Source organism: Mercenaria mercenaria, unplaced genomic scaffold, assembly GCF_021730395.1.
Source record: "Mercenaria mercenaria strain notata unplaced genomic scaffold, MADL_Memer_1 contig_3205, whole genome shotgun sequence".
NCBI lineage: Eukaryota > Metazoa > Mollusca > Bivalvia > Venerida > Veneridae > Mercenaria > Mercenaria mercenaria.
This window is the reverse complement of record NW_026461324.1, coordinates 8,297-33,281: the sequence shown is the minus strand read 5'-3', so window position 1 is coordinate 33,281 and position 24,985 is coordinate 8,297. Positions and strand designations below refer to the sequence as shown.

The window sequence follows — 24,985 nt, the reverse complement described above, 5'->3', positions numbered from 1 at the left end:
AAATATGAAGTAAAACAATTTTTGCACAGATTTCTGTTACGCGACCTCGTGAACGTACATAGAAATTGCGGTTAAAAAACAAAAATATTGTTGTTGCGTATTTTTAATAAGTTTTGAATGAATCTTTGTACATGTATTTTTTGACACGACACTTTATAATAAGATATTCTTCTCAAACCATTTGTAATTTCCTTGAGGGCAAATAGGTCACAGGGGTAAGAAATCCGCTATTATAGTTTGACACGTTTACCTGTCAGTTTGTACGGGATATTGCACATTCGCTTTAACAAATTAAAAAGAAGCTTTTTTATTGATTGTTACAACACTAGATCTACTTCTCTCAGCACTTAAGTACCGAGGCGGTACGATCAAACAGTGATGTGCAACATGGCGCGAAAACATGACGTAATGCCACGAAAATCTCGGGGAAACTATACAGCTTTGATCTCCACTTCTAATGTCACGCACCTAGGCGACGTGAAACAGCTGATCGGCTAGAGTAATTCACAATTCAACAGTAAATTTTCGGCATCTTTTGATAATTTTTATCGCTGTTTGCGACCAAATTAGTGGACTTTTAGCCAAATGTTTTATGCAATTAAGCGGGAAGGATTAAAAATTCAATGCAATTATACGAAAATCTTTAACCCTTTCCCACATCGATACGTTTATCACCGTATCTATCGATTACCAAACAGAAACGTATTGACACGTGTCTATCGGTTCCCCGATAGAAACGTATTATACTGATTAACGGCCATTTGAACAGAATCGTTTTATCCTGTGTCTCATAATCAATTGCTTTATTTTCGTTCTTTTCCTAAAGAAACAAATTCCGGATGTTTACTAACTCAAAATATGGGATTTCATCATCATTATTTATGTAAAAGATCATGTGGTTACTATTTAAATTTATCGAGTACTTTGCAAAGAAAGACACCGGGGTTTTTTCCTACATGTGCACGACGCTACGTCATGGAAAATTACTGAGAAAACTGCTTGCAACTAGCCGTTTCGCAGGGCTTTCCTCGTTCTAAAAATAACAACCATTTAACATCAAAGTATTTTTAAATGTGTTAGGTCATGAAGGTCACGCGTGATACATGCAGATTTCCCCTAAACAACAATTTGTGTATACGATGGCTTGGAATTTATGGCCTTACATAACGGGAAGTGTCAATCAAAACAGAAGGACCGCGGCTTTCAAATATTTTATGACACCCAAGAGTTAATTGCAGCGGAAGTCACCCGTGATGTACCGACGTTTGATCATCAAAATATTACGTAATATTATCTTAAAAATATTTAATTTTTAGCACAAGAATACTGTAGTCGGTTACGAGTCTCGATCTCCGCGATCTTTTTGCACTTTCAGAAATTTTACGATCCGTTATTTTTGAAGTGTTATTCAGTTTGATGGTTGTTTTTTATATAAATACTTACCGATTCCGATTCGGAAGATAAGTCTATTAACTATAAATCAAACTTTCGAACATCAAAATGAAATTGTAAATGAATTTCAATGTGAAAGTAATCCAAAGCAGAATTTTATGCCTAAAAATATATATTCCCGTACTTTAACACTTTATATCTTCGAAACTAAAAGAGAAACTACAATAAATTTTGTATCATCGGAAAGAGAATTTAAATTGCTATAAACTTTATATTGACAAAAATAATGTCAAACTTACAGAAAATATCAAAATAATGACATTTTTAACATGAGTGTGTGTAATCACAAAATAATGCCAACACCTCTGTTCAGATAAGACAGTCACCTTTATCAGCCATATACCGATAATTGATTATTGATAATCACTTATCAGTATTATGTAAAAGAGGTTACTTTGGCTTCTGTTCTGTGTGGTAAAGGGTTAAAGGTAATTATATAGGGATCGATCGGTGCTTCAAGTTCGTATGTGAATATCCGGGATATGCGATTAACCGATATGCCATTAAGTGGAACGTACTGTACTCTGTGTCACTGAAAAGTTACCACCTAATATATACCTCTTTACTATTTTATACAATATCGACTTCACTTTTTCATGGCCTGTGCATGCTCTATTACTTATAGACCCTGTGTGATCATTTCTCCTAACCCATTTCATGACTGTCAGGTGAAAACAGCACATACGACGTGCAATTTCGCGACATGAAAGTTCGGCGTCAACCATGCTAATGGCCTGATGGCGTTGATCGTGCCTTAAACGTGGCATTCTTAGCAAGGATATTCTGGGTTTTTTTAATGTATTCCTTTTAGTCTGTCGACTAACTTTCAAGTGCAATGAATGATTTGCGATAGAAAATTCGTACATGTCGACATTGCTGGAAAAAGTCATTTTGCACATGCAGCCCATGCCTCAAATGGAGTTAATCGAATTTGACAAATCTTTACACCAGTAACGTCTCAGCTGCATCAAAAATGTAGTCATGTTATGCATTTAACACAGTCCAATGCGATTTTTAAAATATAAGGGCCATTAGGGTGCTAACTTTTCCGTGACGCTGAGTATAAAATCAAGTGACCCCTGGGGTGGGGTCAATTTTTCACCCCAGGGGTCAAGATTTGAACAAATTTTGTAGAGGTCCACTAGGCAATGCTACGTGTCAAACATCTAAGCTCTAGACCTTCTGGTTTATTTTTTATTTTTTTTTAAAGATTTTCCTATAGAAATCTATGTTAAATCAAGTGACCCCTGGGGCGGGGTCAATTTTGACCCCTGGGTCATGATTTGAACAACTTTAGTAGAGGTCCACTAGGCAATGCTACATGTCAAATAACTAAGCTCTAGGGCTTCTGGTTTCTGAGAAGAAGATTTTTTAAGATTTTCCTATGTAAAATCAAGTGACCCCTGGGGCGGGCTCAATTTTGACCCCGGGGTCATGATTGAACAAATTTGGTAGAGGTCCACTAGGCAATGCTTCACACCAAATATCAAAGATCTAGGACTTCTGGTTTTTGAGAAGAAGATTTTTTAAGTTTGTCCTTTCGGTTGCCATGGCAACCAGAGTTCTGCATGGAATTCAATTCTTTAAACAATTTTTGTAGAGCTTCACCCAAGGAACCTTCCTCTGAAGTTTGGATGAAACTGGCCTAGCGGTTTATCAGGAGATGCCGTTAAAGTAAAAGATTACGGATGGACAACGGACGCCGAACGGTGAACGATCAGAATAGCTCACCCTGAGCCTTTGGCTCTGGTGAGCTAAAAGCTAAAGTCAGAAAAAGCAACTTTTAAATCAGCACATATTACTTTTCAGTTGTTAAAGATACCAAAGAAGCCAAACTCATGACCTCACTGTACATCTGTGCCTTCCACTACTCAGCTATGTGGGAGAACTCTTGTTCTTTAACATGCTTGATGTGGAGCACTGATATACAAGAAGCCTTCTTTCCTGAGCTCCTAGTTGGTAGGGAGATACTAAAGACCATCTCAGAAATTTCTAGTGCATGAACTAGGGTTTGAATCCTGGACCTCTTGATTGTGTCAATCATGTTCCCACTACAGACCACCTATCACTGGAGCTGATATACTTTCGTGGTTCTAGTTATAGAATAAAATAGCATTCTATGAGGGACTTTAATTTAATGACAAATTGCGGACAATTACATTAATATAAGAAGAGGGTCATGATGACCCTATATCGCTCACCTGAGTAATATGAGCTACATGTTTCAAATGTCAAACTTATGATTTTTAGAATTTTGAAGATTTTCCTATGTAAAATCAAGTGACCCCTGGGGCGGGGTCAAGTTTGACCCCGGGGGTCATGATTTGAACAAATTTTGTAGAGGTTCACTAGGCAATGCAACACGTCAAATATCTAAGCTCTAGGCCTTCTGGTTAATTTTTTTTTTTAATTTGAAGATTTTCCTATAGAAATCTATGTAAAATCAAGTGACCCATGGGGCGGGGTTAATTTTGACCCCGGTGTCATGATCTGAACAACTTTAGTAGAGGTCCACTAGGCAATGCTACATGTCAAATATCTAAGCTCTAGGGCTTCTGGTTTTTGAGAAGATTTTCCTATGTAAGATCAAGTGACTCCTGGGGCGAGGTCAATTTTGACCCCGGGCTCATGATTTGAAAAACTTGGTAGAGGTCCACTAGGCAATGCTTCACACCAAATATCTGAGCTCTAGGGCTTCTGGTTTTTGAAGAAGATTTGTAAAGTTTTTCCTTTCGGTTGCCATGGCAACCAGAGTTTTGCATGGAATTCAATTCTTTGAACAATTTTTGTAGAGCTTCACCCATGGAACATTCCTGTGAAGTTTGGATGAAATTGGCCTAGTGGTTTTAAAGAAGATATCATTTAAAGTAAAAGTTTACGGACGCCGGACGGTGAGTGATAAGAATAACTCACCCTGAAGCCTTTGGCTCAGGTGAGCTAAAAATAACCCCAACACAACTGTTGATAGTAAACTGACATATTTTCAAATCTTGAATGAAAAAATCCAATATAGCTTTTTCTGTATGTAAACTGCCTAATAGGGATAACCAAAAATTTTATTACCTGCAACAGTTTGACTGGTATAAGATTTTTACAATATTGACACTGTACTTGTCTGTATTCACAATCATTCTGTATGTGCTGTTCCAATAAATGACCTGGTAGTGCTACTTTACATCCAAATTTTTTATTAGAACATTCTGTTGGCTGAAATTTGCATCCACGCAAATGATCCTATATGGAAAAAAAAAGAAAAGAAATTCTTGTACACAAATGGTCCTATATGGAAGAAAAAAGAAATTCTTCCAATCACTTTATTTTATAAATAAATAAATAACTGTGATCCTGACTCACTGTTGTGTATGCAATACAAATCCTGGTCTAAATATATATATAAGCTTCATAAAGCTACTTTGCATTTATTTTCCTTATCTTTCAACAAGCTTAGTAACAAGCCGATAATTTAATTCTATTTTATTCATTATTTTTATTTTGTTGGGTTTATTGTCGCACCGACACAACTATTTATAGGTCATATGGCCACTTTCTAGCTTTAATGGTGGAAGAAGGCCCAAGGTACCCCTCCATGCATTATTTCATCACTAGCGGGTAGCTTGGTAGAACTACTAACCTTCCGTAAGCCAGCTGGATGGCTTCATCACATGAAGAATTCAACGCCCTGAGTGAGGCTCGAACCCACATCGATGAGGGGCAAGTGATTTGAAATCAGTGACCTTAACCACTCAGCCACAGAGGCCCTAATTCCATTTTAAGTAAACATGATCATCACCCCACTTAACACAAGTTAGATGATCACTGGAGATATTTTTAAAATTTGCTGTCTATATCGAGGTTGCCTACAAAAGACTGTGTCATTTAAGCACAAGTATAAATTTGATTCTTAGAAATACATTCTGCATGCTCAAGGGCAGAATGTCGAGCCCACCTGCACCTTTGGCCTCTAAGTGTGACCTTGAACTTATACCTAGGGACCTTGGGCTACTATTTCAACAACAGCTGTCACAGGAGACAGTGCGCTCAACTATTTCGATGCTGGATAGTGAAACTGGGCATATTTGATGAAGCTGGAGGTGTCACTGGAGTGTTTAATGACTCCAAAGTGGATGAAGATATTGGATAATAGCTTGTGTCAAAAGTATTAATTAATAAGAGAGATAAGAATAAAGTGAATCAAAACATTAAATAAGTATAATTCAAAGCAAAAATGGGGCATAATTCATGAAATATTGGTGCAAGAGTGATGGATCTTGTGTCATATGTGAGTGATAAGGTGGTACAACTATTTTAAGTTTGAATCAAATCCATTCAGTAACAACTGAGATATAGTGAAAGTGCATCAAAACTTTAACCTGAAATTACAAGTATCAAGAGATCACAGAGTGATCTTGGCGCCCACCATTGAGCAGGGTACACATCTAGGGTACCAATACATCATTCTGACAAAGTTTGCTCGACTATTCTCAGTGATAGTATAATATAAGCTATGAGTAAAACTTTAACATTACAAATAGAATATTCTAAGTCGAAAAGGGGCCATTAAATTCAGTCAAAATGCTTGATAGAGTTGCCTCCTCCTTTTTACAGACTGGTGTCATGATGGTAAACAAGTACGCAAAATATAAATGTAATATCTCAAAGGACTTTGAAAATATTTAGGGTGGTACGCAAACTTTAACATTTGTGTGAAGCTCATGCTAACGCTAATGCTCACACCAACGCCGGGGCAAGTAGGATAGCTTCCCTATTCTTCGAATAGTCGAGCTAAAAAGTACTTACATTTCATCAGAATGTATTTTGTAATACAAGAGGACCATGATGGTCCTGAATCGCTCACCTCTTCCCACATGACCCAGTTTTGAGGATGACGTCGTTTTTTCTATTATTTGACATAGTGACCTAGTTCTTGAGCTCATGTGACCCAGTTTTGAACTTGGCCTAGATATTATCAAGATAAACATTCTGACCAATTTTCAAAAAGATCCATTGAAAAATATGGTCTCTAGAGAGGTCACAAGGTTTTTCTATTATTTGACCTATTGACCTAGTTATCGAAGGTACGTGACCCTGTTTTGAATTTTACCTAGATATCATCAAGGTAAACATTCTCACTAATTTTCATGAAGATCTCATGAAAAATATGCCTCTAGCGAGGTCACAAGGTTTTTCTATTTTTATACCTACTGGCCTAGTTTTTGACCGCACGTGACCCAGTTTCGAAATTGACCTAGATATCATCAAGATGAACATTCAGATCAATTTTCATGAAGATCCATTGAAAAATATGGCCTCTAGAGAGGTCAAAAGATTTTAATAATTTTAGACCTACTGACCTAGTTTTTGACCGCAGTTGACCCAGTTTCAAACTTGACCTAAGTATCATCAAGATGACCATTCAGACCAAATTTCATACAGATCCCATGAAAAGTATGGCCTCTAGAGAGGTCACAAGGTTTTTTTATTATTTGACCTACTGACCTAGTTTTTTAAGGCACATGACCCAGTTTCAAATTTGACCTAGATATCATCAAGGTGAACATTCTGAGCAATTTTTATGGAGATCCATTCACAAGTATGGCCTCTAGAGAGGTCACAAGGTTTTTCTATTTTTAGACCTACTGACCTAGTTTTTGACTGCACATGACCCTGTTTCGAACTTGACCTAGATATCATCAAGATGAACATTCAGACCAACCTTCATACAGATCCCATGAAAAATATGGCCTTTAGAGAGGTCACAAGGTTTTTCTATTATCTGACCTACTGACCTAGTTTTTGATGCCACGTGACCCACTTTCTAATTGATCTAGATATCATCAAGATGAACATTCAGACCAACTTTCATACAGATCCCATGAAAAATATGGCCTCTAGAAAGGTCACAAGGTTTTTCTATTATTTGACCTACTGACCTAGTTTTTGACGGCACGTGACCCACTTTCGAACTTTATCTAGATATCATCAAGGTGAACATTCTGACCAATTTTCATGAAGATCTCATGAAATATATGGCCTCTAGAGAGGTCACAAGGTTTTTCTATTTTTAGACCTACTGACCTAGTTTTTGACCGCACGTGACCCAGTTTCGAACTTGACCTAGATTTCATCAAGATGAACATTCAGACCAACTTTCATACAGATCCCATGAAAAATGTGGTCTTTAGAGAGGTCACAAGGTTTTTCTATTATATGACCTACTGACCTAGTTTTTGACCGCACGTGACCCAGTTTCGAAACTGACCTAGATATCATCAAGATGAACGTTCTGACCAATTTTCATGACGATCTTGTGAAATATATGGCCTCTAGAGGGGTCACAAGGTTTTTCTGTTTTTAGACCTACTGACCTAGTTTTTGATGGCACGTGAGACAGTTTCGAACTTGACCTAGATATCATCAAGGTGAACATTCTGACCAATTTTCATGAAGATTTTGTGAAATATATGGCCTCTAGAGAGGTCACAAGGTTTTTCTATTTTTAGACCTACTGACCTAGTTTTTGATGGCACACGACCCAGTTTCGAACTTGACCTAGATATCATCAAGGTGAACATTCTGACCAACTTTCATAAAGATCCCATGAAAAATGTGACCTCTAGAGTGGTCACAAGCAAAAGTTTACGGACGCATGGACGGACGCACGGACGGACGACGGACACCGCGCGATCACAAAAGCTCACCTTGTCACTTTGTGACAGGTGAGCTAAAAATAAAAACTATTGTTTAATATCTATTCAGTGATGACTTCTGTAATGTTACAGATGTCAAAAAGCTTTAATCTACTTAAACTCTAAAATTTTGGTCACACTATACCAAAATTTGTAAGGAATGTACTGTATTTTTCTAAGATATTGAAAGAACAAGTTTTATAGATAATTCTATTAAAAAAGCATTTTCTAAGGAACATTTCATTACCATCTACATTGCCTTAAAATACCCGACATCTGCACATGAGTATCGTCATTAACAAGCTACTGTACCTGTTAGGCAAAAAATAGAGTTTGCAATAAAAAAAGGCCAAACTTTTGATGAACAAGAGCTGTCTCCATAGGATGACACATGCCCCCGATGGCACTTTGAATGAATAGTTATGGCCGATGTTAGAGTTTAGGACCTTTGACCTACGGACCTGGGTCTTGCGCGCGACACGTCGTCTTACTGTGGTACACATTCATGCCCAATAATTTTAAAATCCATGCATGAATGACAAAGATATGGACCGGACACGCCCATCAATGCACTATCATGAAATATGACCTTTAACGTCTAAGTGTGACCTTGACCTTTGAGCTACGGACCTGGGTCTTGCGTGTGACACGTCGTCTTACTGTGGTACACATTCATGCCAAGTTATTTGAAAATCCATCCATGGATGACAAAGATATGGATCGACACGAATGCACTATCATGAAAAATGACCTTTAACGTCTAAGTGTGACCTTGACCTTTGAGCTACGGACCTGGGTCTTGCGCGCCACACGTCGTCTTACTGTGGTACACATTAATGCCAAGTTATTTGAAAATCCATCCATGGATGACAAAGATATGGACCGGACACGAATGCACTATCATGAAAAATGACCTTTAACGTCTAAGTGTGACCTTGACCTTTGAGCTACGGACCTGGGTCTTGCGCGCGACAAGTCGTCTTACTGTGGTACACATTCATGCCAAGTTATTTGAAAATCCATCCATCGATGACAAAGATATGGACCGGACACGAAAATTGCGGACAGACTGACAGACCGACAGACGGTTCAAAAACTATATGCCTCCCTTCGGGGGCATAAAAAGTATCCCTGGGTTGCTTCAAAGTCTTAAGCTGTTCTTCACAGCTACCTGACAACTCCCCTCATAAGTAAGAGGTGGAAAATGAATGGCCTTTAGTATATTGTCTTGAGCCAAACATCTCGGATAACATGAACGACTCACCTGATATCTGACCCTACTTTGATATCTTGTGGCTGTGTTGTTAAGCAAGCTGAGTGGGAATATGAATGTAGTGTTCAATATAAAAATCAATATATTTTTAATCTGTACAGATGTTACTTTTTCAGAAGGCTGAAAAAAATATTAACTGTCAAAAAACGTGTTCATGTTGATTAAACAGGAGTGGTTCTTTGTAACTGTACTTACATAGTCTTGCATAATTCTATTCCTTTCATTGTTGGACCGTTCAGAAAACAGTACTGGAAACAATTCATTCTCACTAGTTATTACAGTTCACCGGCTAATTGTCTAAGATTCCAGTCATTCTATGATTAGAAATTTCAAAGACATTTGTGATATAACGGCTGTGTGTTTTCTACTTTATAATGTTTACGTTGTTTCCAACACCATTTGATGAAAAGAATCTGCCATATATATACAACAGTAACTGAAGTAAAAGCAAAGTTTTCATTCACTTTTTGAGTGAGGCACGTCATAAGGTGAAAATGTGCATTTTTCAATATTTCAAGGGCCATAACTCTTGAAATAGGGGAGAGCAAGACGAAAAATAGGAGGTGTGCAATTTAATGTCATGAAAAAGACGCAGTCAGGGTTTCATTAATTCATATCAGACCCTTTTTGAACTAGGCCCGTCACAATATTCAGATGCACAGACAAGGCCAAATCTATATGCCTTCTCCACTCTGTTGCGGGATTGTGGGGGGGGGGGGGGGGGGGGGTGCTGAAACCTGTGTGTTTTCATGTATTTAAACAGACTAAAATCACTAAATTTATCCATCTATCTGAAATAATTTCAGGTTTGTTGACAAGAACGGACGGCATGATAACTTTAATAAATATATTTCTGCTACTTTCAAATAAGAAACAGACATATTTCTCTTCAGATGGGTCAAAAATGGTAAGCTTTTATGGGCTAGGAAAACGCTGAGGGGTGGATTTTTCAGCCTCAATATACGACGACATTAACTAAGTGTTGTAAATAACAAGGCTTTCAAAATAGAGGAAGTATCTGCTACAAATACCTTACAAACCCTTTAAGAACAGCATAGGATTTAAGGTACCTTCGAGATAGAGGCCCCAGGTTCTTGCGCATGACACTCAAGTCTCATAATGGTGAACATTCATGCCAGGTTACATTATATCACACCATGCGTGAAGAAGAAATACTCTGGACAAACTTCAATTTTACCTTTGACCTCCAACTGTGACCTTGACCTTTGAGATAGGAACATGGGGTTTGCGCACAACACTCCTTCTCATTGAGGTAAACATTCATGCCAAATATAAACAGGAGCACCACCAAGCGTGGCAATATATGCCCAAAGGGTTACATCAGAGGATGGCAGCAAAATTTAAACAAGAGGACCATGATGGTCCTGAATCGCTCACCTCTTCCCACATGATCCAGTTTTGAGTATGACGTCGTTTTTTCTATTATTTGACATAGTGACCTAGTTTTTGAGCTCATGTGACCCAGTTTTGAACTTGACCTAGATATTATCAAGATAAAAATTCTGACCAATTTTCATGAAGATCCACTGAAAAATATGGTCTCTAGAGAGGTCACAAGGTTTTTCTATTACTTGACCTATTGACCTAGTTTTTTAAGGCACGTGACCCAGTTTCAAACTTGACCTAGATATCATCAAGGTGAACATTCTGACCAATTTTCATGAAGATCCATTCAAGGGTATGGCCTCTAGAGAGGTCACAAGGTTTTTCTATTTCAAGACCTACTGACCTAGTTTTTGATCGCAGTTGACCCAGTTTCAAACTTGACCTAGATATCATCAAGATAAACATTCAGACCAACTTTCATACAGATCCCATGAAAAATATGGCCTTTAGAGAGGTCACAAGGTTTTTCTATTATTTGACCTACTGACCTAGCTTTTGATGGCACGTGACCCACTTTCAAACTTGACCTAGATATCATCAAGATGAACATTCAGACCAACTTTCATACAGATCCCATGGAAAATATGGCCTCTAGAGAGGTCACAAGGTTTTTCTATTATTTGACCTACTGAAATAGTTTTTGAAGGCACGTGATCCACTTTCGAACTTGACTTAGATATCATCAAGGTGAACATTCTGACCAATTTTCATGAAGATTTCATGAAATATATGGCCTCTAGAGAGGTCACAAGGTTTTTCTATTTTTAGACCTACTGACGTAGTTTTTGATGGCACGTGACCCAGTTTCGAACTTGACCTAGATATCATCAAGATGAACATTCAGACCAACCTTCATACAGATCCCATGAAAAATATGGCCTTTAGAGAGGTCACAAGGTTTTTCTATTATTTGACCTACTGACCTAGTTTTTGACGGCACGTGACCCAGTTTTGAACTTGACCTAGATATCATCAAGGTGAACGTTCTGACCAATTTTCATGAAGATCTTGTGAAATATATGGCCTCTAGAAAGGTCACAATGTTTTTCTATTTTTAGAACTACTGACCTAGTTTTTGACTGCACGTGACCCAGTTTCGAACTTGACCTAGATATCATCAAGGTGAACATTCTGACCAACTTTCATAAAGATCCCATGAAAAATGTGACCTCTAGAGTGGTCACAAGCAAAAGTTTACGGATGCACGGACGCACGGACGGACGACGGACACCGCGCGATCACAAAAGCTCACCTTGTCACTTTGTGACAGGTGAGCTAAAAAACTTGACTGTTGAAGCCCAAAGGACAGAAACAACAAAAAGAAAACAAGAGGACCATGATGGTCCTGAATCCCTCACCTGTTCCCACATGACCCAGTTTTGAGCATGATGTCGTTTTTTCTATTATTTGACATAGTGACCTAGTTTTTGAGCTCATGTTACCCAGTTTTCAACTCGACCTAGATATCATCAAGATAAAAATTCTGACCAATTTTCATGAAGATCCATTGAAAAATATGGCTTCTAGAGAGGTCACAAGGTTTTTCTATTATTTGACCTGTTGACCTAGTTTTCGAAGGTACGTGACCCTGTTTTGAACTTGACCTAGATATCATCAAGGTGAACATTCTCACTTATCTTCATGAAGATTTCATGAAAAATATGGCCTTTAGAGAGGTCACAAGGTTTTTCTATTTTTATACCTACTGGCCTAGTTTTTGACCGCACGTGACCCAGTTTCAAAACTAACCTAGATATCATTAAGGTGAACATTCAGACCAATTTTCATGAAGATCCATTGAAAATATGGCCTCTAGAGGTCACAAGATTTTTCTAATTTAAGACCTACTGACCTAGATTTTGAACGCAGCTGACCCAGTTTCAAACTTGATCTAGATATCATCAAGATGAACATTTAGACCAACTTTCATACAGATCCCATGAAAAGTACGGCCTCTAGAGAGGTCAAAAGGTTTTTTTTATTATTTGACCTACTGACCTAGTTTTTGATGGCACGTGACCCAGTTCCAAATTTGACCTAGATATCATCAAGGCGAACATTCTGACCAATTTTCATGAAGATCCATTCAAGGGTATGGCCTCTAGAGAGGTCACAAGTTGTTTTTTTTTAAGACCTACTGACCTAGTTTTTAACCGCAGTTGACCCAGTTTCAAACTTGACTTATGTAAAATCAAGATAAACATTCAGACCAACTTTCATATAGATTCTATGAAAGAAATGGCCTCTGGAGAGGTCACAAGGTTTTTTCATTATTTGACCTACTGACCTACTTTTTGAAGGCACGTGACCCACTTTCGAACTTGACCTAGATATCATCAAGATGAACAAACTGACTAATTTTATGAAGATCCATTCACAAGTATGGCCTCTAGAGAGGTCACAAGGTTTTTCTATTTTAAGACCTACTGACCTAGTTTTGACTGCACGTGACCCAGTTTCAAACTTGACCTAGATATCATCAAGATAAACATTCAGACCAATGTTCATACAGATCCCATGAAAAATATGGCCTTTAGAGAGGTCACAAGGTTTTTCTATTATTTGACCTACTGACCTAGTTTTTGAAGGCACTTGACCCAGTTTTGAAATTGACCTAGATATCATCAAGATGAACATTCTCACCAATCCTGAAGATCTTTTGAAAAATATGGCCTCTAGAGAGGTCACAAGGTTTTCTCTATTTTATGACCTACTGACCTAGTTTTTGAGCGCAGTTGACCCATTTTCAAACTTGGCCTATATATCATCAAGATAAACATTCGGACCAACTTTCATACAGATCCCATGAAAAATATGGCCTCTAGAGAGGTCACAAGGTTTTTTCATTATTTGACCTACTGACCTACTTTTTGAAGGCACTTGACCCACTTTTGAACTTGACCTAGATATCCTCAAGATGAACAATCTGACTAATTTTTATGTAGATCCATTCATAAATATGGCCTCTAGAGAGGTCACAAGGTTTTTCTATTATTTGACCTACTGACCTAGTTTTTGACCGCACGTGACCCAGTTTCAAACTTGACCTAGATATCATCAAGATGAACATATTGACCAACTTTCATACAGATCCCATGAAAAATGTGGCCTTTAGACAGGTCATAAGGTTTTTCTATTATTTGACCTACTGACCTAGTTTTTGATGACACGTAACCCAATTTCAAACATGACCTAGATATCATCAAGGTGAACATTCTGACCAATTTTCATGAAGATCTTTTGAAAAATATGGCCTCTAGAGAGGTCACAACGTTTTTCTATTTTTAGACCTACTGACCTAGTGTTTGACTGCACGTGACCCAGTTTCGAACTTATCTTAGATATCATCAAGGTGAACATTCTGACCAATTTTCATAAAGACCCCATGAAAAATGTGACCTCTAGGGTGGTCACAAGCAACAGTTTACGCACGGATGGACAGACATACGAAGGACGCCGCGCGATCACAAAAGCTCACCTTGTCACTTTGTGACAGGTGAGCTAAAAATCAAAAAAATTCGCAAAAAAAAAAATTCGCAAAAAAATGCTTACCAGGTAAAGTTATGTCAAAAAATATCTAACAAGAGCGCCGCCAAGCGGGGCAATATACGCCCGAAGGCTTACATCACAAAAAAAAATCTAAGTCCACAAAAAAAAAAATTCAGAGTCTACAAAAAAATCCTTATCAGGTAAGGTATGTAAAAATACACCTTAAAATTGGAGGTACCATCCATGTTATACCACAGAAAATTGGTCTCGGTTTTTCCCTACGGCCAATAATAAAAAGTTTCAAAATAAGCTATTTATAGTAACATAAAAGGGAAGTATTTAAAAAAAAATTTATTGTAAGTACAAAAAAAGGGATCTGCCAAATAAAAACAAGAGCACTGCAATGCAGAGCAATATACACAAAGCAAAGTCATATATGACCTTTGACCCTTAAGTGTGACCTTGACCTTGAAGCGAGTCATCCGGAACATGCGCTCCACACATCGTTGCAATGTGGTGAACATTTCTGCCAAGTTTCTTTGAAATCCTTCCAGCAGTTCAAGAGTTACAGAGCGGACACGAAACAAACTGATATGACTTTTGACCCCTAAGTGTGACCTTGACCTTGAAGCAAGTCATCCGGAACATGCCCTCTGCACGTCGTCTTGGTGTGGTGAACATTTGTGTCAAGTTTCTTTGAAATCCTTCAAGGGGTTCAAGAGTTACAGAGCAGACACAAAACAAACTGATATGACCTTTGACTCCTAAGTGTGACCTTGACCTTGAAGCGAGACATCCGGAACATGCGCTCTGCACGTCGTCTGGGTGTGGTGAACATTTGTGTCAAGTTTCCTTGAAATCCTTCAAGGGGTTCAAGAGTTACAGAGCGGACACGAAATGACTTTGACCCCTAAGTGTGACCTTGACCTTGAAGCAAGTCATCCGGAACATGCCCTCTGCACGTCGTCTTGGTGTGGTGAACATTTGTGCCAAGTTTCTTTGAAATCCTTCAAGGGGTTCAAGAGTTACAGAGCGGACACGAAACAAACTGATATGACCTTTGACTCCTAAGTGTGACCTTGACCTTGAAGCGAGACATCCGGAACATGCGCTCTGCACGTCGTCTGGGTGTGGTGAACATTTGTGTCAAGTTTCCTTGAAATCCTTCAAGGAGTTTAAGAGTTACAGAGCGGACACGAAATTGCTAACGGACAGACGAACAGACGGACGGACAGACGGACACCAGCGTCATAACATAATACGTCCCTTTGGGCGTATAAAAATTGAATGTACCATTCATGTGTACCACAGAACAAGAGGACCATCATGGTCCTGAATTGCTCACCTGTCCCCACATAACCCAGTTTTGAACTGAGTATGACGTCATTTTTTTCTATTATTTGACATAGTGACCTAGTATTTGAGCTCATGTGACCCAGTTTTGAACCTGACCTAGATATTATCGAGATAAAACTTCTGATAAAGTTTCATGAAGCTCCACTGAAAGAGAGGTCACAAGGTTTTTCTATTATTTGACCTAATAACCTAGTTTCTGAAGGCATTTGACCCAGTTTCAAACTTGACCTAGATACCATCAAGGTGAACATTCTCACCAATTTTCATGAAGATCTCATGAAAAGTATGGCCTCTAGAGAGGTCACAAGGTTTTTCTACTTTTAGACCTACTGACCTAATTTTTGACCACACTTCATCCACTTTCGAACTTGACCAAGATATCATCAAGGTGAACATTCTGACCAATATTCATGAAGATCCATTGAAAAATAAGGCCGCTAGAGATGTCACAAGGTTTTTCTATTTTTTGACCTAATGACCTAGTATTTAACCACACGTCATCCACTTTCGTAATTGACCTAGATATCATTAAAGTGGACATTCAGACCATCTTTCATGAAGATACATGGAAAAATATGGCCTCTAGAGAGGTCACAAGGTTTTTCTATTTTTAGACCTAATGACCTAGTTTTTGATTGCATGTGACCCACTTTCGAACTCGACCTATAAATCATCAACGTGATCATTCAGACTTATTTTCATGAAGATCCATTGAAAATTATGGCCTCTAGAGAGGTTACAAGGTTTTTCTATTTTAAGACCTACCTACCAAGTTTTGGACAGCACATGATCCAGTTTTGAACTTGACCTAGATATCATCAAGGTGATCATTCTGACTTATTTTCATGAAGATCTATTTAAAAATATGGCCTCTAGGGAGGTCACAAGGTTTTTCTATTTTTAGACCTACTGACCTAGTTTTTCACCGCACCTGACCCACTTTCAAACTTGACCTAGATATCATCAAGGTAAACATTCTGACAATTTTCATGAAGATCCATTGAAAAATATGGCCTCTAGGGAGGTCACAAGGTTTTTCTATTTTTAGACCTACTGACCTAGTTTTGGACAGCATGTGACCCACTTTCGAACATAACCTAGATATTATCAAGATGAACATTCTGACCAATTTTCATGAAGATCCATTAAAAAATATGGCCTCTAGAGAGGTCACAACGTTTTTCTATTTTTAGACCTACTGACCTAGTTTTGGACAGCATGTGATCCAGTTTCGAACTAGACCTAGATATTATCAAGATGAAAATTCTGACCAACTTTCATAAAGATCCCATGAAAAATGTGACCTCTAGAGTAGTCACAAGTAAAAGTTTATGCACGCACGGACGACGGACGCCACGCGATCAAAAAAGCTCACCTTGTCACTTTGTGACTGGTGGGCTAAAAATGGTCTCAGTTGTTCCCTACGGCCAATAATAAAGTTTCAAAATAAGCTATTTATAGTAATAAACAAGAGAGCCATGAAGGCCCTGTATCGCCCACCTGAACTATTGACCTAAAGATCATCAAGATAGTTTCATTAAGATATGGTTATAAATGTGGCCTCTAAAGTGTTAACTAACTTTTCCTTTGATTTGACCTAGTGACCTTGTTTTAGACCCCATATGACTTAGATTCGAACTTGACCTAAAGATCATAAAGATTAACATTCTGACTAAGTTTCATGAAGATATAGTCATTCATAAATGTGGCCTCTAGAGTGTTAACAAGCTTTTCCTTTGATTTGACCCAGTGACCTAGTTTTTGACCCCACCTGACCAAGATTTGAATATGACCTATAGATCATCAAGATTAACATTCTGACCATGTTTCATTAAGATATGGTCATAAATGTGGGTTCTAGAGTGTTAACTAGCTTTTCCTTTGATTTGACATGGTGACCTAGTTTTTGACCCTACATGACCCAGATTCAAACTGGACTTTGAGATCATCATGAGTAACATTCTGACCAAGTTTCATGAAGATAAATATGGCCTCTACAGTGTTAACAAGCTTTTCCTTCGATTTGACCCAGTGTCCTAGTTTTTGACCCCAGATGACGCAATATCAAACACATCCAAGATTTTATTGAGGGTAACATTCTGACCAAGTTTCATTAAGATTGGGCCAAAATTGTGACCTCTAGTGTTAACAAGCTTTTCCTTTGATTTGACCTGGTGACCTAGTTTTTGACCCCAGATGACCCAATATCAGATTCATCCAAGATTTTATTGAGGGTAACATTCTGACCAAGTTTCATTAAGATTGGGCCAAAATTGTGACCTCTAGAGTGTTAACAAGCTTTTCCTTTGATTTGATCTGGTGACCTAGTTTTTGACCCCAGATGACCCAATAATGAACTCGTCCAAGACTTTTATGAGGGTAACATTCTGACCAAGTTTCATTAAGATTAGACCAAAATTGTGACCTCTAGAGTGTTAACAGTCAAATTGTTGACGACGGACGGATGAACGGATGACGGACGACGGACACAGGGCAATCACAATACTTCGAAAAAAAATTATTGTAAGAGAACAAAAAGGGATCTGCAAAAAATTTAAATAAAAACAAGAGCACTGCAATGCACAGCAATATACACAAAGCAAAGTCATATATGACCCCTAAATGTGACCTTGACCTTGAATTGAGTCATCCAAAACATGCGCTCTGCATGTCGCCTCAATGTGGTTAACATTTGTGCCAAGTTTCTTTGAAATCCTTCAAGCAGTTCAAGAGTTACAGAGCAGACACGAATCACATTCATAACTGACCTTTCACTCCTAAGTGTGTCCTTGACCTTGAAACTAGTCATCCGAAACAATCGCTCTGCATGTTGTCTCAGTGTGGTGAACATTTGTGCCAAGTTTCTTTGAAAGCCTTCAAGCAGTTCAAGTTACAGAGCGGACACAAAACACACTCATATGACCTTTGACCCCTAAGTGTGACCTTGACCTTGAAATGATACATCCAAAACATGTGCTCTGCATGTTGTCTTGGTGTAGTGAACATTTGTGTCAAGATTCTTTGAAATCCTTCAAGGGGTTCAAGAGCTACAGAGCGGACACGAAATTGCTTACCGACGGACAGACGGATAGACGACACCGGGACCCTTATAGCATATAAAAAATTATTATAAGTGAACAAGAAAGATCTGCCAAATAAAAACAATAAAAACTAGAAAATGCTTTTGTAAAAAAGCACATGTCTCCCCCAATGCAAAGTCCTATAGGCAAGAAGTCAATAGGGGCCAGGAGCGAAAGTCAAAGAGACACTGATGGCTGGCTGCAATAGGGATCATCTACTTGGCATGTCAAGTCATCCCCGTTAAATTTCAACACTCGTGGCCATGTGGTTCTCAAGTCACTGTTCAGGCTCCTGTGACCTTGACCTTTGATCAAGTGACCTCAAATTAAATAGAGGTCATCTACTCTGCATGTCCAATCATCCTATTAAGTTTCAACATTGTAGGTCAAGTGGTTCTCAAGTTATTTCAAAAAAATGATTTTACATGAACAGGCCACTGTGACCTTGACCTTTAATAGACTGACCCCAAAATCAATAGGGGTCATCTACTCTGCACGTTCAATCATCCGATGAAGTTTCAACATTCTGGGTCAAGTGGTTCTCAAGTTATTGACCGGAACTGGTTATCAATGTTCAGGCCCCTGTGACCTTGACCTTTAATGGAGTGACCCCAAAAACAATAAGGGTCATTTACTCTGCATGAACAATCATCCTACGAAGTTTCAACATTCTGGGTCAAGAGGTTCTCAAGTTATTGATTGGAAATGGTTTTCCATGTTCAGGCCCCTATGGCCTTGACCTTTAACAGAGTGACCCTAAAATCGTTAGGGTTCATCTACTCTGTATGACCAATCATCCTACGAAGTTTCATCATTCTGGGTCAAGAGGTTCTCAAGTTACTGACCGGAAATGGTTTTCAATGTTCGGGCCCCTGTGACCTTGACCTTTCACAGAGTGACCCCAAAATCGTTAGGGGTCATCTACTCTTTATGACCAATCATCCTATTAAGTTTCAATACTCTGGTTCAAGTGGTTCTCAAGTTACTGACCGGAAATGGTTTTCAATGTTCAGGCCCCTGTGACCTTGACCTTTAATGGAGTGACCCCAAAATCAATAGGGGTCATCTACTTTGCATTTACAATCATCCTATGAAGTTTCAACATTCTGGGTCAAGTGGTTCTCTAGTTATTGATCAGAAATGGTTTTCAATGTTCAGGCCCCTGTGACCTTGACCTTTGACGGGGTGATCCCATAATCATTAAGGGTCATCTACTCTTTATGACCAATCATCCTATCGAGTTTCAACATTCTTGGTCAAGTGGTTCTCTAGTTATTGATCAGAAATGGTTTTCAATGTTCAGGCCCCTGTGACCTTGACCTTTGATGGGGTGATCCCATAATCAATAAGGGTCATCTACTCTTTATGACCAATCATCCTACGAAGTTTCAACATTCTGGGTCAGGTGGTTCTCTAGTTATTGATTGGAAATGGTTTTCAATGTTCAGGCCCCTGTGACCTTGACCTTTGACGGAGTGACCCCAAAATCAATAAGGGTCATCTACTCTTCATGACCAATCATCCTATAAAGTTTCAACATTCTGGGTCGAGTGGTTCTCTAGTTATTGATCGGGAATGGTTTTCAATGTTCAGGCCCCTGTGACCTTGACCTTTAATGGAGTGACCCCAAAAACAATAGGCGTCGTCTACTCCAGCAGCCCTACAACCCTATGAAGTTTGAAGGTTCTAGGTCAAATGGTTCTCCAGTTATTGCTCGGAAATGAAGTGTGACGTACTGGCGGACGGACTGACGTATGGATGGACGGACGGACGGACAGGGCAAAAACAATATGTCTCCTGGGGGAGACATAACAAGAGCACTGCAATGCAGAGCAATATACAAAAAGCAAAGACATAAATGACCTTTGACCCTTAAGTGCGACCTTGACCTTAAAGCTAGTCATCCGGAACAATGGGCTCTGCACTTCGTCTCAGTGTGGTGAACATTTCTGCCAAGTTTCTTTGAAATCCTTCCAGCAGTTCAAGAGTTACAGAGCAGACACATAACAAACTGACTTATGACTCCTAATTGTGACCTTGACCTTGAAGCGAGACAGCCAAAACATGCGCTCTGCGCGTCATCTCGGTGTGGTGAATATTTGTGTCAAGTTTCCTTGAAATCCTTCAATGGGTTCAAGAGTTACAGAGCGGACAAAAAATTGCTAATGGACAGACGGAAAAATATATTATAATTGAGCCGCAACATTGGAAAACCAACATAGTGCATTTGCAACCAGCATGGATCCAGACCAGCCTGCACTCCTTGTCATTGAGGTAAACATTCAAGATCCATGCTGTTCGCTTTCAAAGCCTATTGCAATTAGAGAAATCGTTAGCCAACAGCATGGATCCAGACCAGCCTGCTGGTCGCAAATGCACTATGGTGGTTTTCTCATGGTGTGGCTAAATTATATTAAAAGCATGTTTGGAATTTGAAAATACATACCGCTAAATCTTTCCATTTGGTAACTTGTTTACAACCAAAGTCTTTAAATTCACAGTAAAGGTCACGATTTCTTATTTCTCTTCTTCCGCTGGGATCAGCTGTTATCTGTTAACAGATTTTAAAAATAATTAGGACACCATCACCCCTTTATCTATTTATAATTACATATAATAAGACTGGGGTATGCTTTCAAAGAGTTTGAGTCAATTTTCAGAATATCATGCAAAATCTGTTTTGAATTTCTTACACCTAAAGTTGTATTCTAATGCACATCCTCTTTCAAAATGTAATAGACATAGACTTGCAAGCTAATTTTCAGTCCTAGACAATATATAGCTATCACTATAGGTGATTACTAGACGATGCTTTAGTAGAAAAGCACATGTCTCCCCAGACGCATAGTTTTATAGGTAAGACGTCAATAGGGGTCAGGAGCGAAAAGTCAAAGAGATAGTGTATGTTGGCTGCAATGTGGATAATATACTTGGCATGTCCAATCATATTAAGTTTCAATATTCTGGGTCAAGCAGTTCTCAAGTTATTGATTGAAAAGACTTTTCTATGTTCAGACCCTGTGACCTTGATCTTTGATGACCTCAAAAACAATAGGGGTCATGTCATCTACTCTGTAAGTCCTATTACCCTATTGAGTTTGATTTTTTGTTTGTTTGTTTTGAGTTTAATGCCGTTTTTCAACAGTATTTCAGTCATGTAACGGTGGGCAGTTAACCTAACCAGTGTTCCTGGATTCTGTACCAGTACAAACCTGTTCTCCTCAAGTAACAGCCAACTTCCCCACATGAATCAGAGGTGGAGGACTAATGATATCAGACACAATGTTGTTTATCAAATAGTCACGGAGAACATACGCCCTGCCCGAGGATCGAACTCGCAACCCCGAGATCCATAGACCAACGCTCTTACCTACTGAGCTAAGCGGGCGGGCTATTGAGTTTGAAGTTCTAGGTCAAACGGTTCTCCAGTTATTGATAGGAAATGGATTTCCATGTTCTGTCCACTTTGACATTTACCTTTAATAGAGTGACCCCAAAATTAAAAGGGTTCCTCTACTTTGCATGTCCAAACATCCTATAAAATTTCATCATTCTGAGGCAAGTGGTTCCGAAGTCAGAGTTCATACAGAAATCTGTTACTCAACTTCCATTAGATTCACCACGATACAATGTGCGATACAATCTTTATGCAGAACTTAACATTTTGTGATATTTCTAATCAAGAAAACTTGCATGGCAAAAATAATGAATGCAATCAGTAGATCCATGCATTTATTAAACAAACAGGAATAATGCTTTCTGTTGTTTTTCTTTATTAGAATTCATTGCAAGTTTCTTCTGCAAATCTGAATATTACTGAACATACCGTTGATACTTGTGTAAAATGTGCAGATTTATGACCCCCGGGAATACCCGAGTCGTGTGAGCGTAGTATTCACGGGTATAGATCTAAATGAATTTCCAACTTTCGCCATTTCGGTAATGGGAAACTACTCTCAGCGCTAACTGTCTACGCTAAAATCTAACACTGCCGTTACATACAGTAAAAGATCAAGTGTTTTTTTTTTCTTTAATAATTTTAATTTCATATAAATTAAGTATTATTTTGATGAAAGAAATATAAAACAAGAGGGTAATGAAGGCCCTGTATCGCTCACCTGACCTATTGACCTAAAGATCATCAAGATAGTTTCATTAAGATACGGTCATAAATGTGGCCTCTAAAGTGTTAACTAACTTTTTCTTTTGATTTGACCCGGTGACCTAGTTTTTGACCCCATATGACTCAGATTCGAACTTGACCTAAAGATCATCAAGACTAACATTTTGACTAAGTTTCATGAAAATACAGTCAAAAATGTGGCCTCTTGCGTGTTAGAAAGCTTTTCCTTTGATTTGACACAGTGACCTAGTTTCTGACTCTACATAACCAAGATTCGGACTTGACCTAAAGATCATCAAGATTAACATTCTGATCTAGTTTCATAAAGATACAGTCATAAATGTGGCCTCTAGCGTGTTAGCGAGCTTTTCCTTTGATTTGATCCGGTGACCTAGTTTTTGACCTACATAAACCAGATTCAAACTGGACTTTGAGATCATCATGAGTAACACTCTGACCAAGTTTCAACAAGATACAGTCATAAATGTGGCCTCCGCAGTGTTAACAAGCTTTTCCTTTGATTTGACCCGGTGACCTAGTTTTTGATCCTACATAAACCAGATTCAAACTGGACTTTGCGATCATCAAGATTAACATTCTGACTAATTTTCATAAAGATACAGTCATAAATGTGACCTATAGAGTGTTAACAAGCTTTTCCTTTGATTTAACCCCGTGACCTAGTTTTTGACACCACCTGACCAAGATTTGAATATGACCTATACATCATCAAGATTACATTCTGACTAAGTTTCATTAAGATATGGTCACAAATGTGGCCTCTAGAGTGCTAACTAGCTTTACCTTTGATTTAACCTGGTGGCCTAGTTTTTGACCCTACATGACCCAGATTCAAACTGGACTTTGAGATAATCATGAGTAACATTCTGACCAAGTTTCATGAAGATACAGTCATAAATGTTGCCTCTACATTTTAAACAAGCTTTTCCTTGGATTTGACCTGGAGACCTAGTTTTTGACCCCAGATAACCCAATAACGAATTCATCCAGGATTTTATTAAGGGTAACATTCTGACCAAGTTTCATCAAGATTGGGCCAAAATTGTGACCTCTAGAGTGTTAACAAGCTTTTCCTTTGATTTGACGTATTGACCTAGTTTTTGACCCCAGATAACCCAATATCGAACTCCTCCAAGATTTTATTAAGGGTAACATTCTGGCCAAGTTTCATTAAGATTGGGCCAAAATTGTGATCTCTAGAGTGTAAACAAGCTTTTCCTTTGATTTGACCTGCTGACCTAGTTTTTGACCCCAGATGACCCAATATCAAACTCGTCCAAGACTGTTTTGAGGGTAACATTCTGACCAAGTTTCATTAAGATTAGGCCAAAATTGTGACCTCTAGAGTGTTAACAGTCAAATTGTTGACGACGGACGGACGACTGACACAGGGCGATCACAAAAGCTCACCTTGAGCACTTCGTGCTCAGGTGAGCTAAGAATCATTGATATTATGATACTAATTAAAGATCGAGTATTATCTCCAACCGAGATCAAACTGTGAACAACAAAACTGACACATTTAGGTTCACGCTAATTGCTGGCGATTTAATAAACAGCAGACTGTTCTAAATTATATTTTTATTTTCGCTTGTTTTCACTTCGGACTTTCGGCCGCGAAAATAAAAATAAAACTAGAAATTGCTTTTGTAAAAAAGCACATGTCTCCCCCAATGCAAAGTCCTATAGGCAAGAAGTCAATAGGGGTCAGGAGCGAAAGTCAAAGAGACACTGATGGTTGGCTGCAATAGGGATCATCTACTTGGCATGTCACTTCAACACTATTGGTCTAGTGGTTCTCAAGTCACTGTTCAGGCTCCTGTGACCTTGACCTTTGATCAAGTGACCTAAAAATAAATAGGGGTCATCTACTCTGCATGTCCAATCATCCTATTAAGTTTCAACATTCTAGGTCAAGTAGTTCTCAAGTTATTTTCCAACAAGAGTGCCAGAATGTCACAATATACGCCTGTCACAGCAAATTTCTTTACTCTAGCACCTGTATTTGCAAATGGAATTTTAATTTTGTGGTTGTTTAGTAATCATTGTAAGTCTTTTGTTTTTCTAAGTCCACAAAAAAACTCCTTACCAGGTAGAG

At 38.5% G+C, this 24,985-nt stretch overlaps 1 protein-coding gene across 1 annotated transcript in view; it reads right to left on the bottom strand.

Annotated features, from left to right (window-relative positions):
* The window catches only part of LOC128552832 (TNF receptor-associated factor 3-like), a gene marked incomplete at its 5' end in the record, with an annotated part of 34,412 nt that extends 13,118 nt beyond the window's left edge, over positions 1-21,294 (bottom strand). The window contains 2 exons of the mRNA XM_053533894.1: positions 4,516-4,686; positions 21,190-21,294. Of these exons, the coding sequence (XP_053389869.1) occupies positions 4,516-4,686; positions 21,190-21,294 (276 nt within the window). The remainder of the gene's footprint in view (positions 1-4,515; positions 4,687-21,189) is intronic.
* Between the last annotated feature and the right edge of the window lie 3,691 nt (positions 21,295-24,985).